Source organism: Python bivittatus, unplaced genomic scaffold, assembly GCF_059951505.1.
Source record: "Python bivittatus isolate LINGU-HERP-01145 unplaced genomic scaffold, Pbiv_v1 ctg000430_np1212, whole genome shotgun sequence".
Classification (NCBI taxonomy): Eukaryota; Metazoa; Chordata; class Lepidosauria; order Squamata; family Pythonidae; genus Python; species Python bivittatus.
In genome coordinates this window covers 6,322,213-6,338,016 of record NW_028277071.1, presented here as the reverse complement: position 1 = coordinate 6,338,016, position 15,804 = coordinate 6,322,213, and the positions used below count along the sequence as shown (strand labels likewise).

The 15,804-nt window shown below is 40.1% G+C and overlaps 2 protein-coding genes and 1 pseudogene across 2 annotated transcripts in view; 1 reads left to right on the top strand and 2 right to left on the bottom strand.

Annotated features, from left to right (window-relative positions):
- Positions 1-1,116: 1,116 nt before the first annotated feature.
- Positions 1,117-15,804, top strand: part of LOC103051150 (angiogenin-2-like) — a 36,248-nt gene continuing 21,560 nt past the window's right edge. Inside the window, exon 1 of the mRNA XM_088144237.1 lies at positions 1,117-1,241. The gene's annotated coding sequence lies outside the window, so the exon portion shown is untranslated. The remainder of the gene's footprint in view (positions 1,242-15,804) is intronic.
- Positions 4,813-5,259, bottom strand: LOC103053025 (ribonuclease-like). The gene has a single exon (XM_007441970.4). The coding sequence runs from the start codon at positions 5,257-5,259 to the stop codon at positions 4,813-4,815; it is 447 nt and encodes a 148-aa protein (XP_007442032.4).
- On the bottom strand, positions 11,607-12,059 carry LOC103052799 (ribonuclease pseudogene; annotated as a pseudogene).

The window sequence follows — 15,804 nt, the reverse complement described above, 5'->3', positions numbered from 1 at the left end:
GGGCTACCCTTGAAGACTATCCAGAAGCTACAGCTGGTCCAGAATGCAGCTGCGCGGGCTATTTTTGGAGCCCCAAGAGGAGCCCATGTAACACCGTTGTTCCACGAGCTGCATTGGGTACCAGTTTGCTTCCGGGTCCAATTCAAGGTGTTGGTTATCACCTTTAAAGCCCTACATGGCATGGGACCAGGTTACCTAAGGGACTGCCTCTCCCCTATGTCTTCAACCCATCCCACCCGTTCACACAGAGAGGGCATGCTTCGGACCCCCTCAGTAGAAGAACTCCGTCTAGTGGGGTCCAGGAGGCGGGCCTTCTCTGCGGTAGCCCCTGCTCTTTGGAACATCCTGCCCCCAGAGGTGCGATTGGCCCCCCATTCCTGGCCTTCCAAAGGGCCTTGAAGACCTGGTTCTGCCACTTGGCCTGGGGTGGGGAGGGAATACTTCAAGCAGGGGGATGGCTAGCCCTGTAGTGGCCACCTCTCCGCAGCCTGATTTTCCATCTTCTTGGATCTTCCTTTCTTTAGTACTGTTTTAAATTTTGGATGTTTTATGTGTTTTAGATGTATTTATAGTTTTAATGTTTTTTGTAAGTCGCCCAGAGTCCCCTATTGTGGGGGAGATGGGCGGCGGGGAAATCCAGTTAAATAAATAAATAAATAAATAAATAAATGCCCAAATTGTGCATGCATATCCAGAATAGTTTCTTTGCTCTGGCTGGCAAACATATTGCAAATGTTGTAACTATTAGGAGGGAGGGAAGAGAAGCAGTTCATGCTCCACAACTGAAGTTAAGGCTCATACATTAGTTAAGTTATATATCCTCAGCCCGAAGAAGCCCCACTAGCTTCTGTTTCTGGAGCTCCATAATTCTTTCACAGTATTGCTTGGGTCCAAGTTCAAATATTATCTGGCTGATCCACTATCTGTAGAGTGAGGATGGCTCTCAGGATTATGAACATCACTGTTTCTGGGCAAAAGATTTTTCACAACAAAAAACTGAGGGAGAGAACAGGACTCAACTTCCAGACAGCCAATGGATTGCTTTGGGGACAATCAGATATCTGGTTTTGCGGGGACTTTGCTCAGCTGTTGCTGGCATTGCAGTTGCAGCCTTACCAGGACAAGAGGAATTCACAACAGTGACTGGTGTCCTCCTCACCACTTGCTTGGACTACTGTAATGCATTTTACATTGGGCTGCCTTTGAAGACCACGTGGAAGCTTGCATTGGCCTGGCTGTTGGTGAGTAGTTGTCATACATGAGCACATTATACCTGTGCTCTGACCCCTGCACTCTGACCCCTGCACTGGCTTCCAGTTACCTTCCTTGTGCAATTCAAAGGGCTGGTTTGACCTTTAAAAACATAGGTAGCTTGGCATAGAAGGACCATGTCCTCTGCTCTGTTTCAACCCACTTGGTACGGAGTTCCCCAAACATCTATTAATTGTCCCTCTTTTCTAGTTGATTAGAGGGATGGAGGTCTGTCAATGTTCTTTTTCTGTGGTGGTGTCAGTGCTCTGGAAGTTCCTGCCCCTTGAAATCTGATCTGTTCCTACGTTGTCACTTCAGGAAAATATTGAATATAGATCTGTTGAAGAGGGCCTTTGAGTTATACTGTAGGTACATAGCACAGTCTACTTTATTGCTTTTTAAAAGGTTGTTCTATATTTTTATGCATGCTTCCATTGGTACTTATTGTTACAGAAAATTATTTATAGTCTGGCCATTTCATTGTTGCAACCTGATGAGTTTCTTGATTGTGTTGGGTAAAAAAATGGAATAAAGACAGACATCTCTGCTTGAGATGGTCTAAGGAAGTATTTCTCAACCTTGGCAACTTTAAGATGGGTAGACATCAACTCCCAGAATTCTGGGAGTTGTAGTCCACAAATACTAAAGTTGCCGAGGTTGAGAAACACTGGTCTAAGGTAACTTCAGCTGTGGAGGATCTTGATGGGAAAGTAATTTCACACACTGAGAAGAAGTCTAGCTGTGTTTACAAAAATGATCAACAAATGCAGACACCTGCTAACCATCTCAAAAGCATCAAGACCTTTTCCTTTTACACTGAAGAAGCACAAGGGTACAGAGTACCATCTTGCTGCCTTTCCTTGCCTATATGTAATTTTCTCCTCTAAAAGCAGAGGTCTTACTCCAATTCTGTGGTAACCTTAGCCTTCCTTCTAATAAACAGTATTAACTGGAGCCCTGAAAGGTTTATTCTTTGGAGTAACTGCTTCCAATTATATTGCTAGGAGGAAATCTGCTGCTTAGGATACACAGAAGGATATCTGAGGAAAGAAACAGTGCGCAGGGCAGAATGGAGAAGTGAAGTGAGATGCAGAGCCAAAGAAACATAACATTATGGAAGGTTAAGAAAATTGAACTGAGGGATCAGCCAATGGGTAGTTGGTGATGACATGCCTGATGTAAGGAGGGTTCATCTGTTTGGCTTCTTTCACCTTTTTGTGTTTAATGTTCTACATCAAACACAACAGAGAAAACAAAACAGGGCAAGGATCGGAAAGGGAAAATAAAACACTTTCTGGCCAGTATCTCAGGTGGTTTGGGTTGAAGCCAAGCTATAGCAGGTTTTTGCAAACTATCAGCTGTCTCATGGCATAACATCCAACCAAAAGCAATGGTCAACATTTCCAAACAGTCAATAATATATCTTAGTCCAGTCTAGAGGTACAACTGCCCATCTATTTTGCTTTCCTAAACAAATCTCAGTTGCTTCTTTCCACTTGCTGTTTTATTTCTTTAATATAGTGATATACCTCTTTCTCTTTTAAAAAATCTGAAAGCAGGATGCCTGACCTAGACTGCCTTGGATGGATGGCATTCTGTCCATTTTTAAATGTTTGTTTGTTTATGTTTTGATTGGATGCTTTTGTTGGATGAGATGCAGCTTTGTGTGATGTCCAGCTTTGCTTCTTTTGAATACAAGCTGGCATAATTTTATCTTGATCCCTTTGCCAGATCTATAGAGTCCTATATGGCTTGGCACCCAGGTACATGCAGGACTGAGAGGGAGGGGTATCAAAATCTGCAAGATGGTGAACACAATGCCACGGTTTCAGCTCCATCCTTTTTGTATGTGTGCACACACTACAAGAAGGGCAGAGTTTGGATAGCAACGTCATGTTTGCCATTTTTTAGAGGTTGATGCCCCTAGAGATGCTGTTTCAAAGGACCATCTGCTTTCAATAGAACTTACCTACCCAGATTGCATGTCCCACAAGGGTTCCCCTAAGAGATTTGGAGGAGGGGCAGAAGTCAATGCTTTTTAGACATGGCCCCTACTCTCTGGAACTGCCTTTCTCCAGAAATCCAGATGGCTTACCTCTTCCAGTATTTAGAAAGGTGGTGAAAACAGAACTTTGAGAGAGGTCTTCATGCCTTTGGTCATTCTCGCTCAGGGGATGTCTAATAAGAATGTCAGATGTCCCTCAAACCAGTCTACAGAGGAAACAGTCCACGAAACACACCTCCAAGAGCTCCAACTAACAATCATTATTAGAAGGAGAGTCAGTTATAGCGTGAGCAGGTGCTTCACTTTCAAAGGAGTCATTTCTCTCTCTCTCTTGTTATAGCAACAAAACCTTTGATTGCCTCCGTATAGTCTTACAATGGAGACAGTTGGAAAGGGGAAAGGAAGCTTTTGTAAAGTTGGAACAATATGCATTTCTTCCCTATTTTGAAAAGTATGATTCCCTTTATCAATCTGAAAATGAACTCTCCCAAGACAGAATAATAGTAATGGTTAATGAAAGATGATTTTATAATTGTACTATGAAGTTATGTTTTGTGCTATAGACTGCTCAGCATCCTCTGTAGACTGCTAGTGTGTGGCCAGTGCATTGTATGAGCACAGCTGGGGTAGCAACAGGGTTAATTTAATTTAGCATGGTTTAGGAAACAGGTGAACCTGTTGTGCAAACACAGTTCCCATGTGTGAGGATGGTTCCTGAAAAGCCAAGCTGGAGCCAAGCAAACTAGAAAATGGTTCAAACTCCTGTTTCTTTAGTTCTACCCCCTTCACCCGCAGCTACATCACAGAGGTGATAAAGGAAAAAAGGGGTAGAGATGGGTAAACCTCCCCCAGTTCTGTTTTCAGTGATATCAGCCTTTGTGACATCTGAGTGCCCTTCTAAGATAGCCACTAGATCTAGGATTGCCTGGCACTGGTTCAGCAGAATTTGTGTGAATACAGCTAAAGCATGTTAATTGCAACACACTTTCTTCTTCTGATGCTTGGTTTTGCATCCATTCCAAGTAAACAACCTAGAGGTACATCAGGATGCTGTGTTGTTTCAGGAGAGCCATTCATTTTTAAAAGAAAAAGAATAAAATATGGTGGCCATCACAAACAGAACCCTGATGTGTTAAAAGGGAATGAAGCAAGAACAATTTAACAGGAGTAGAAACTTTGGTCAGGTTAATGCAAGATGACTCTGATCTTCCCTTCTTTGAAAAAAGCAAAAGCATTTAAAACAAAATGATGCCACACAAAGAACAGAAATGTAATGCAACTTTTTGGGTTTTTTTACTCATTCATTTAAAAGCATTTGGTAGAGGAATTATTGCTGGATTACATAACATTTAGGATATTCAGAGTTTTGGTTTTGTGCTGGCTGAAAGGTGAAAAGACAAAATGAAAGCAGGGCAAATATCTAGGTAGGTTACAGTAGTAGCAATGGTGCACAAATCATGAATAAGACTGCAGGAAAAGAGCCGCAGGATCAACAGAAAATGAGATTTTTCCCATGGAAGAGCAGCCATCTTGAGGATGACACAAATCTGATCAACTCATATCATCATCAAATACCGGTAAATCTGACCTTCGTCAAAGTGCACAGGCAATCCATTCTCACAAGCAATGACAATGTATCTGGGTGAACTGTTTCCCCTGTAATCACAAGGAGGGCGAGTGGAGGTTCCTTTCATCGTGCAGGTGGTGACCTGGAACTGCTTCAGACTACGCCGCAATCCGTTCCCAAAAGGTTCTCCTTTATTCCCACACACAGCATTGATTTCATTCTTGGTGTCATGGATGAAGGTGTTCACCTCCTTACACTTAGGTCTGGTCATACCTCGTCTTACCATCATTGTATTACAGTAACGATTCCCAACATTGCTTTTGGGGTTATCATAGTGCTGCCTCAAGAAGGTTTCATAATCAGCAGCAAAGGTGCCCAGCATCATGACAGCAGCCAGGACTATGAAGAGCCCAAGGCCAAATCTCTTGAACAGCATCATCAGCTCTGCCACAAGAAAGTGAGAAGATGAATACCTCCACTGAACAACAGTCATTGATCTCCATGAAATATCTAGCACTGAAATGTACTTTTCTATCTTTGCCAATATGGAAAGCATTTGACCTCTAGAAGGCATCTCAGACTGACAAGTAATAGTTGGAATTTGAAATATTTTTCAAACATATTGTGGTATATTTCAGAGATAATGCTTAGGGAAATACATATTTAAATCCTTGCAAGACCCCCTGGAGAATGTTAGGCAGGGAGCGACTTTGTTTCAGAATCTGCCCCAGGGAACTTCTAAGGAGATTGTACTCCTTCTAATGGAAAGAAGCCACTGAAACATTGCCAGACTAGCATATTCAGACAGGAACTACATTAATTTCAGAGCTGACTTCCCTTGCTGCTGAATGGAAGGGCTTCGCACATCCTTGGATCGGCAGAAGCCTCTACCAGTGTAAAATTGTAATGGTATGTGGGAATGACCTTGGGAGGCAGAAGGAAGAGCTGCAGACTAGGCAATGGTCAGATAAGAGGCAGCTGAGCCCGCAGAGGGAATGGAGCAAGGCAAACTTCTCAGAAGGAGCCCTCCCTAGTTTCTTGGATTGTAAAGGTGACAGGGGAGAGATATACTGTCAGACTTGCAAAATTCTGTTAATGTAACCCTACAATAAAGACAAGAGTTAGTACTCCTGGGCATGCTTCTTGTCTAGACTACCATACAAGGCTGACAGAAACTGGCTTTCTCACTCATGAGCTTGGAAGGAGATGAAGGAAAGATCAGGAGGAACATAGTATCTGTCCTTCAAAGTAGACCAGACTTAGACACCAAAGTTATGAATACTAAAACTATTTTTATTATAGGGTTACAGTAACAGAATCTTGCAAATCTGAATGTGCCTCCCCCCTCCCTGTCTTTTTCCTAAAGAGAACCAGGGAGGATCAAATCTGAGATGCTTTCTCAAATTACATTCCTGCCTTGGACTCAAAATTATCTGAATGTTGTCTTGGCTGCGGCTCTTCCTCCTGTTCCTCAATGGGTTTTTTTCACAGCCCATTACACAGAGTAGAAAAAAGGTGTTGACAGTGCATATTTGTGTCATGGTTAGGGGAAAGTGAAGAAAGGCCATGGGCAAAAGACTTGTGCTTTCCATTCTTTCTGAGGTAGCAAGGACATAAAAATGATACAGTATGCACTAAAATAAATATAGCACAATAAACCAATCCAAAAAAAGCCCTCCAAAATCTCTGATCCACATAGCCACATCACTGCATCCATGATGGCCCTCCCTGCAAATATTATCTGTGCTTGCAGCCATCAGAAATTTTCCCAGCTCTTATCCTGCCTTTGAGTTTTCTTTGTTCTGCATTAAAATGGAATAAACATCATTCAGACTTCTTGGTCAATGTGTCTCCAAGATGTTTGTAGAAGTGGAAAAGAAAATAGAAGAAACAAAGAGGTTAAAATATTTCCTTTGTCACTAGTCATGGACTATCGATGCGATTATGAAGGAGGTCTCTTAGAATGCATTCCAACTTTTTAAAAAAGTTAAGATTTCTAAGTACAGAGAAGCCTAATGCATTTCAATGAGAATCAAAATCTCCCATAAGAATATCAGATCTTCTTCAGAGAAGATGGCCTTCTCTACTTTTAGACTCACCTGAATGTGATCTTGAAGAAGAGATGGGTTCTCAAACTCCACTTTGGGAGTCTTCCTCTGTCCTTCTGCTCAAAGGAGCCCATTATATAAATGGTCCGCCAGCTAGGGAGAGGGGGGGAGGGAAAGAATTGCAAGTGACTCCCCTTCAAAAAAGAGGAAGTACATATGGACAGAGGTTAATTTCAAAACATAAAAAACAGCTGAAATGATGCAAGGATATTTTGGAAGATAGCATGTTTCTCCGTGAAAACATTACACAGCTGGATCCAAGCAATGCTGTTGCCTTATCACCAATGGTGAAACAGCAGCTGAAAGAGACATCAACACCTGAAGCTTCTTAAGCAGTCGAGTGCCTCTGAGTAAGAGCAAAGTGGAACTTCTTCACTAAACAGTACCTACTGCTCACTTGTACTCATCTGAAGAGTTTGCAAGGAGGAAGATGTGATTTCCAGCATGTTCCTTGCATTAAAAACAAATTTAGCTACTTTGCACATCTATTATTTGTGTGTAAGGAATCATACTTCTAGATTCACATTTGCCAGTTTTGAAAGATGCAAATTGTCAGGGAGAATTTTGTTGGGGGGGGGGAAGCATACCATTAGAGCAAGGCATAAAAGCCATGGGTGTATTAGGAAAACGGCATTATAAATTTGCATGCACAAATTTATGGGATATATGTGGTCACATATATCCCATATATCCCATGAAACAAAGGCATTTTTGTTTTTTTTTAAATTCTAAAATCATGCATTTATTCATTCTTTCCTTGGGATGGCAAGAAAAGTTCAGAGTGCTGTTTGAAAAGGGCTTTGTTTGCTGACGTACATCTTTATTTAGAAGAGGTACAAGTGTCTTACAATAAATAAATGCAAGTCAGAATTTCCAATGTGATTGGCAACTATTTATTTTATATGCAGAGGAGAGAGAGAGAGAGAGGACACATGCAAAAGGGCTGGAGCTTCCAACAGCAATGCTGTTTTCATTGTTTGCCCCCTACCTTCCATGGACAACTCTGACTTTGGATTTATTCATATCATGTTATAGTTACATCATTAGCATTTATACCCTGCTTCCAGATAGGAAAATGAGGGAGAAATAAAGACATAAAGAAGCATTTGCAATCCATTTTTCCAGTCATCTGATTGGTTGTCCTAGTAATAAAATATTTGCTCACCTCTAGAAAAGAACATGAATTCTTCAGACCATGGTGGTCGGTAGAGAAAATGTGCCTTTTCTATATTCTCTGGCAAGAAGGCAAGGCTAGGTCTACATCTCCAGATTATATTTATTCCATTACCACCAACTATGACAGGACAGAGGCAAAGCTGGTATCAATTTGGATCTGAGGGGTGAAAAATTCACCAGGCTTTCTACTAGGGACCACCACCATCTGTAATTCTCCAGAATGCATCTAAAGCAATGCTACACCTTAATGTTCTAACCTTCCCAGCAAACCTATGGGGAAATAAAGATGGTGAGAACAGGAGTGAACATTTTGGGCATCATAGTAACATTTGTGCCTTTAGCCTGAAATTCTCTCTCAACCCAGATGGGGAAGAAGCCAGCATGTTGCCCTAATTTGCACCATAGGATCCTCTAATTAAACCCTGCCTTTCCCAAATTTGTCCATTTAGCACACTGTACCTAGAACACTATTTAAATTACTTCCCATATGGTATGAATGTTCCCTCATCCCCATCAAGTTTCCCCCAGAAAATGTGTTTCTGTAATGAACCTCTTGTGATTGTATTTTGGGGTTGGTTGGTTGGTTTCATGATTCTGTGTGTGTGTGTGTGTGTGTGTGTGTGTGTGTGTTAGAGAGAGAGAGAGAGAGAGAGACTCTACTTGCCTCATTAAACCAGAGAAATGGATGTCTGAACACCAACCTGTTGGTGGTTGGGGTTGGCTGGAATTCTCTCAACGGCCTTCTGGTTAGCTAATAAAATTCTGGTCAATCCTTGGAAACCGTTATGACCACAAAGCGTGGTTTTTCATAACTGTAAGATCCAGGGGAATGGAGGAATCATACTGAGGTGAAGAAATCAGTGGTGTGCTGTGCATGTACAAGACCATATAACAAAAGGGAAAAATAAGGTTGCAACAAACTCTGGAGTTCCCTGGCTTTAATTTTATGCTGTTAAAAAAGGAAGCATTATTTATCCCCTTTTCAAGGTCTCGCGGTGATTTTTGCTAGGGATCCATCAGTTGGGTGAACATTAATATGATTCCTATATGTGTGAAAATAAAAATAAAAATAGCATTAACAAAGTAGTTAATTAATAAATAAGCTATGACATGTAGAGGAGACAATCCAGAGAAAGAGTCATGTGAGTTAGGTGCATGAATTTATAGCTGGCCAAGTTGGACCTGGCAAGGTGGAAATCTGGAGCCAGATAAGACTGCTGTGTAAACAAATGAAGGTGCCATGATCCTAGCCAGAACAAAGGGCTGTTATGATGAAAAGTCAAAAGAAACAAACTCAGGTTTTAAAACTTGAGGACACAGACTTATATATGGGTAGGTGCTTAGACTCTACAAGCCAGTCTGTCATCATTAGAGCTATTTATTATCTATAGTAAAATGTCCCTACTTAAGCCATGTCCAGAAGTCAAGTCCATAGCATTTGCAAGAAGGGGCGGTGTTCAACAGTGACAAGATAACGTAGTGGTTGGAGTGTCACACCGCACAGTGCTCCATCAACCAACTTGCTGAGGTTGAATCTTTCTTCCCCCACCCCCAAGTACTGTATGTATGTATGACTGCAGTTTTGTGATCCTAGTCAGGGAGACAATATTGCAGTAAATGTTGAGCTGACATCCAGGAATTCATTGCACTGAACATAGAACCATACTCTGTGCAATTTACTAGAAACCATGCTGGCTGTCAGGCTGAATTTCTGTGGTTGTTTTTATGGGGTGTATATCTGATGGAATGTAACTGTGTTTATTTAATAGGATAATAAAATGTTTAATGCTCCAGGAGGTAGGAGGGCCTCCTTCCTTGATTTCTTCACTTGGCTGCCAAACTCATTGGAATATTAGTTCCATTGAGAGACAACTTAATTCCAGTTTACTCTGGGATTAGGCCAAAGAAACACCTTGACTGACAGTACAAAACACGGTGAAGACAGTACAAAATGGGAAAGGAAAATCACATTTAAGGGAATTTGGTGGGGGGAGGGGAGGTTAACAAGCATAAACACAAGGTGAAAGATGCAATAAATGTAGCAGAAAAGCAATTGTGTCCACACTAGGCCTAGGCCAATCTTTGTGTGATCCTGAAGAATGATTGGATGAACCTACTTTCTGGGGGAAGATTTATAGCAGTTTGGAGGGAGACAGCTTCTTCATATTTCTTTTCTTTAAAAAAAAAAAATTGAAGTAAGCATATTTTGGGGGTAAGTCTCATCACGGGGCTACAGACTCTGGCAAACAACCATCAGTGGCCCAAAGTGGATGAAGGAGAAAAATATTCTAAGCTTTGGTCAGCAGAAGAAGAGACGCCCATCAATAAGGAAGTTTTGGAAAGAAACTTCCACCTCCCACCTGGGGTTGCTCTTCTGCCTGAAACACTTGGATGTCTAAGCAAGTTTGCCTTTTAAAATTCTCACTGAAAATCGTGTTGAAAATATTCTCCAGCACTGACACTGTAGAGAGTGTCTGCTATCTTAAGATCTAGGTTAAAATTGTTTGATATTAAATAATATCAAATCAATTAAATAATATCAAATAATAAATAATAAAATAATGTCAATCATTGGTTGATATTAAATGATATCAACCAATCTAAAACATGATTGAGTCCTGCTCAGATTAAAAAATGGCACTGGGTCAAGAGGACTTGGGACCTTTCAGGAGCCTGTTTCTTCTCAAACCTGGCTTTTCATCAGCTCTCCACACTTATAAGGCATAATGATAAACTTTTCATTGAAGAAAGAGTTGGAAGAAAATGGGTAGATCACCGTGGGGCTTGTTAAGTGAGAGAGGTTTCAAGATGGTGCAGGCATGAGAGCTAGTTGCACATAAAGATGATTTTATATATACTATTCAGAAATGCTGACGGGATATATTTGACAACACATGGTATGGCAAAATACTGGTCTGCACATTACAAAAGGAACTTTTTCTCTGACACCTAGAAAATGGGAGGGTTTCAGAGAGTAGCAGAATAAACTGAGACTGCAGAGCAGGGACTGAAATCAAAAGAACAGTACCTCTCCCTTGATTAAAACTAATTTTGCAGCCACTGACGTATTGTTTCAGAACCATAACTTTATTTTTTAACAAGGGCAAGCCCCACAAACCAAACATTTATATATAAAGAAGCCTGAAATGGGAGCAGGCCGGCATGAGCAAAAACTATGGACAGTTTAATGCACGCTAAATCTGCTTGTCCTTTCTTTGTAAAAAGCAAAACCATCTGAGAAACGAAACACTTTATTTTTCTTTATTGAATAGTGATGGGCAAAGCAGATGCTCAGTGCAATGCTGTTCTCGGTAGGTGGGTTGCTTTGTTCCTGTTGTGGGGAAAGAGAACATCCAAGCAACACAAAAACCTCTAAAAAGGAGGAAGGAGGAAGGAGCTGTCAGTCAGAGACCAGAGAAAATGTGTTATAGGATTAGGAATCAAAGATTAATTTTGCACAGAGGAGCTGACATCAGGGGATGCCACGACATTCAGCAGATCATTCTGAACTTTCCTGTTCCTGCACCACTGCTACACCTTCCTCATAGTGTACAGGCTTTCCATCCATGCACGAGATGACTATGTTTCTGGGTAAAGTCATTTCTTTGTAGTCACAAGGTGGCCGCATCTTGAAACCTTTCAAAGTACAGGTGGTGACCCGAAATAGCTTCAAGCTACGCTGTAGGTCATTCCCGTAAGGCACCCCTTTTGTAGCACACACAGCAAAGATTTCGGCCTTGGTGTCATGTACAAAGCTGTTGACTTGCTTGCATTTGGGTCCTGTCATCTCCCGTCTTTGCATCATGGTGTTGCAGTAGCGGTTTCCAACATTGCTCTTCGGATAGTCATAGTGTTTCATGAGAAAGTCCTCATAGTTCACGGCAAAGGATCCCAGGATTAATACTGTTGTTAGGAGGAGAAGTAGAGCATGGCTGGATTCTTTGAAAGGCATTACTGTCTCTGCAATAGCCGAAACAAGGGGAGCCAATGTTTGAATGGTTCAGTTTGGGACATTTGGAAGTGTAATATAGATTTGCCCTTTTGATTTCTCAGCTGCCTGGTTTATAAGGGATATTCACTGATTGTGTGCAGATATTGGGAGTCTCTGACACAGTCTCCTATGTCTTGATTTCATTTATTTTTAGCCTCAGAGGGGAGCAAAGATAGCTGAGCTTTGGGCTAGTGGCTGTTTATATGGTCATCAGGATGCTAAATGGTATGAGTTACAATATATTATATATATATTGTATATATATTATATATACAATATATATATAAATATATATATATATTGTAACTCATACCATTTAGCATATATACCATATACCATATATATATTTAAATTTATTGGCTACCCAACTCCAATGGCCTCTATCAAACCTTGATGACTCAGTATACCAGTTTGCTGCCTTTGAGAAAAAGTCCCACATACAGCTAGAAAAGATTCTAAGCGTGCCAGCATCAACATATTTTCCCCTGCCTCATTTCCTTTTACTCACTGGAGATATCATTCAGATATCTGGTCATAGTACTGAGCAGGGTCACAAACGTAGAGATAGCTGGAATTTCTCTGAGTCCTCCAGATCTAGTCTATATGTTCTGGATGAATCCAGGAGGGATGCATGAAGGCTGAGCTGAGAGAGAGCATCTGGCCCAAAGTCTCCCACTGTTTTTTTGGTCAAGTGAGAGCACAACTTGAATTTTCCTGATTCAAATCCAGCACCTTATTAACTGCACTGTATGAGTTCTCTTTAGTTTTTAATGTCATTAATTTACAGTCAAAAGTTTAAAAAAGTGCACAAGAAAATCAGTTTAAAGAAGGGATCAGTGATAATAGTCTAACAGCTCTCCATAAAAATATAATAGAAAAGAAGAATAGAATAGAATAGAATAGAATAGAATAGAATAGAATAGAATAGAATAGAATAGAATAGAATAGAATAGAATAGAATAGAATAGAATAGAATAGAATAGAAAGATATAGATAAGCTAGAGATACAGATACAGATACATCCTACTTCAGACACATTATGTGAAGACCTAGCTCTCTGGACAAGGCTGTAATGCTGGGAAAGGTAGAAAGAAAGAGAAGAATATGGTTTATCTAGTAAACAATGGCTAAATAAAGGATGGTTTAGTATGGTGAATCTAGCAACTTTTTCCCAACCTATTATAAAAGGTTGCTGTAAGAATCACATGGGCCATTCTGAACTATTTAAGGACTTAACAGAAGAAAATATGCTAATATTTTTGTCAATTAGCTTTTGGTTATTAATACAGCTGGGGGGCATGAAGTCAGTGAATAAAATGTCTTACTTTCATTAATTTAATGATATACAAATAATTATTTGATTCTTTTTCTGATAAGGACAAATTTGGAGACCTTTTTCCAGGAAATGTGGCAAGATTTCAGAAAATGAATAGATTAAAGTGTATCTCAAAACTTCTCACCCTCTCAAAGGGTTGCTTTGAGTATTCAGGATAGGAAACAGCTCTTCAAAGGAAGGGTGGGATAATCAAAAGTCATCAATAAACAGTACTGATGGTGTGAAATACAAATTTGTACTGCATTGACATATTATCCAATTCTCTCCTCTGCCTATTGAATAATGTCAATAGGAAGATTTAAGACTGATACAACTAGAAAAGATCTGCCCCCAGACTGAAAGGTGAGCATTTCAAATTGTTAGCATATTTCAATGCTAAATTAAATTAAGTATTAATTAAATATTAAATTAAACAAAGCCTTATATGGCATGGGTCTGGGTTATTTGAGGGACTGGCTCTCCCAGTGATGTCTACCCATCCCATCAGGTCCAGCAGAAGAGGCTTGTTGAAGGTTCTGTCCACTAGAGAGTGTCATCTCACAGGACCCAGGAAGACGGCCTTTTCTGTCACTGCACCTGCCCTATAGAACATAATCCTCCCCAAGGTCAGGCTGGCTCTGACCTTGACAGCTTTCTGGAAGGGCCTGAAGACCTGGTTTGCCATCTGGCCTGGGGGTCAGAAAGTGGCGTGGAACCCATAAAATGGTTGTACCATTCATGAATGACTGCATTCTCCCGTTGATTGTATTGCTTGGTTTTAATTGTTTTTAATTGTTTTAATGTTTTGGATTGTTGGTATGGTTTTTTTATTCTGTGTTTTTGGGGTATTGTTTATGTTTTAATTGTAAGCCACCCAGAGTCACAAATGGGCGATGGGCGGCTATATAAATTGAATAAATAAATAAATAAACAATTGCCACGCTGTAGCAACAGCCCTCGTGGAATCTGAATCATTTATGCATCATCTGCCTGTTGCCCCCTAACCTCTCTGGGTGTTTCTTTTGTTAGCCAGACACAATCATGTCTTTTGCATGATCTCCCTTTATTTTCCATGACTGCCTGGAGGTTGGGTGGACACTAGAAGACTCCTAATTGCTACTCAAAAAAACCCCTACAAACAGAAAATGAAGGAAACTATTCTAATAGTAAATATCCTAGCTCCACTCTGGATGACTTCATAGGCACTTCCATGTAGGTTTCTTGGCAATAATATGGAAGCACTCTGTCACTGTTTTGTTTTGTTTTTTCTTTTCAACTTCCCAGTCTAGCCCATGGTCTTCATACTATCCAGGCTCACCCAACTTAGTTCCTGAACTTCACTTCATCTGCTGTTAAGACCTAAAATTAGAATCAAAGAGGAAATGGAACAATACAGCTTTAGGATTGAAATAATTTAGATCTTTTCTAGGTTAGGTTAGAGGTATAAATGTGTTCATATTATGTACTTCTGAAAATGAAGTACGTGAGTAATGTCAGTGGGTCCTTTTCCACTTGATAACAACCAGCTTGTGTACTTTGTGTTATCATTCTTTTAAAAATCTTTTGTTTTTGTAGTCAGGGTTGGTAACTAAAAATTAATTAAAGCAATTGAATTGACTTTAACAGTAAAAAGAATTAGCATGTTTAGTCACTAGGAATTAACATAATTTTGTAATTTCTATTTGAATAGTTTTGTTTGTATCATTCAGATTGTTGTAGGAATATTAGTAAATAGTAATTAAGTGATTAAATAGTTGGCGTAAATCAGGGAGAAAATCGATGTGGTTGCTAGGAGTCGAAAACAGCTTGATGGTACATAATCATTCAATCATTTGTAGTGAAATGATAAGTAATCCTCATATTGGGAGGCCAATCATCATGGAGAAAATCTATGTGATCACTAAGAGCTGACACTGACTTGATGGCATATAATCAATCAAACAAGCCATTCTCAGCTTCAGTTTGAATAGAAAAGTATGATATAGATTGAACAAATCTTGAATTGCACCAGACCATTTCTGAGAGAGTCTGTGGCCACTTACAGTGCCTTCTAGACTCATCCAACCATTACCGTGCCAGAATAACTGAATCCAGAAAGCAACTTGGTATCACCAATAGCTGGGTGAATGCTCAAAGTGACAAGTGGTGAAATAGCCATCAAAAATTAATCAGGTCTTTCCAAAGGTTTTCAAAGCATATCATGCTTTTGGACAGCTGCAGAATTTCAGATAGTCTTTAAAAAAAAAATCACTGCCGAAACAGCATTTAATAACTGCAGGTCATAAAAAGCTAGTTAATGATTGTCTGTTCTTCAGACAATCTGAAGAAGTGAAGAATAGACTTAGAAAGGAAAGGATGATTTCATCTTACTTACCTGCAAAGAAGATTAAT

Excerpts from the sequence above, each read along its gene's own strand:
- LOC103053025 (XM_007441970.4), bottom strand. The coding sequence starts at position 5,259 with ATGCTGTTCAAGAGATTTGGCCTTGGGCTCTTCATAGTCCTGGCTGCT.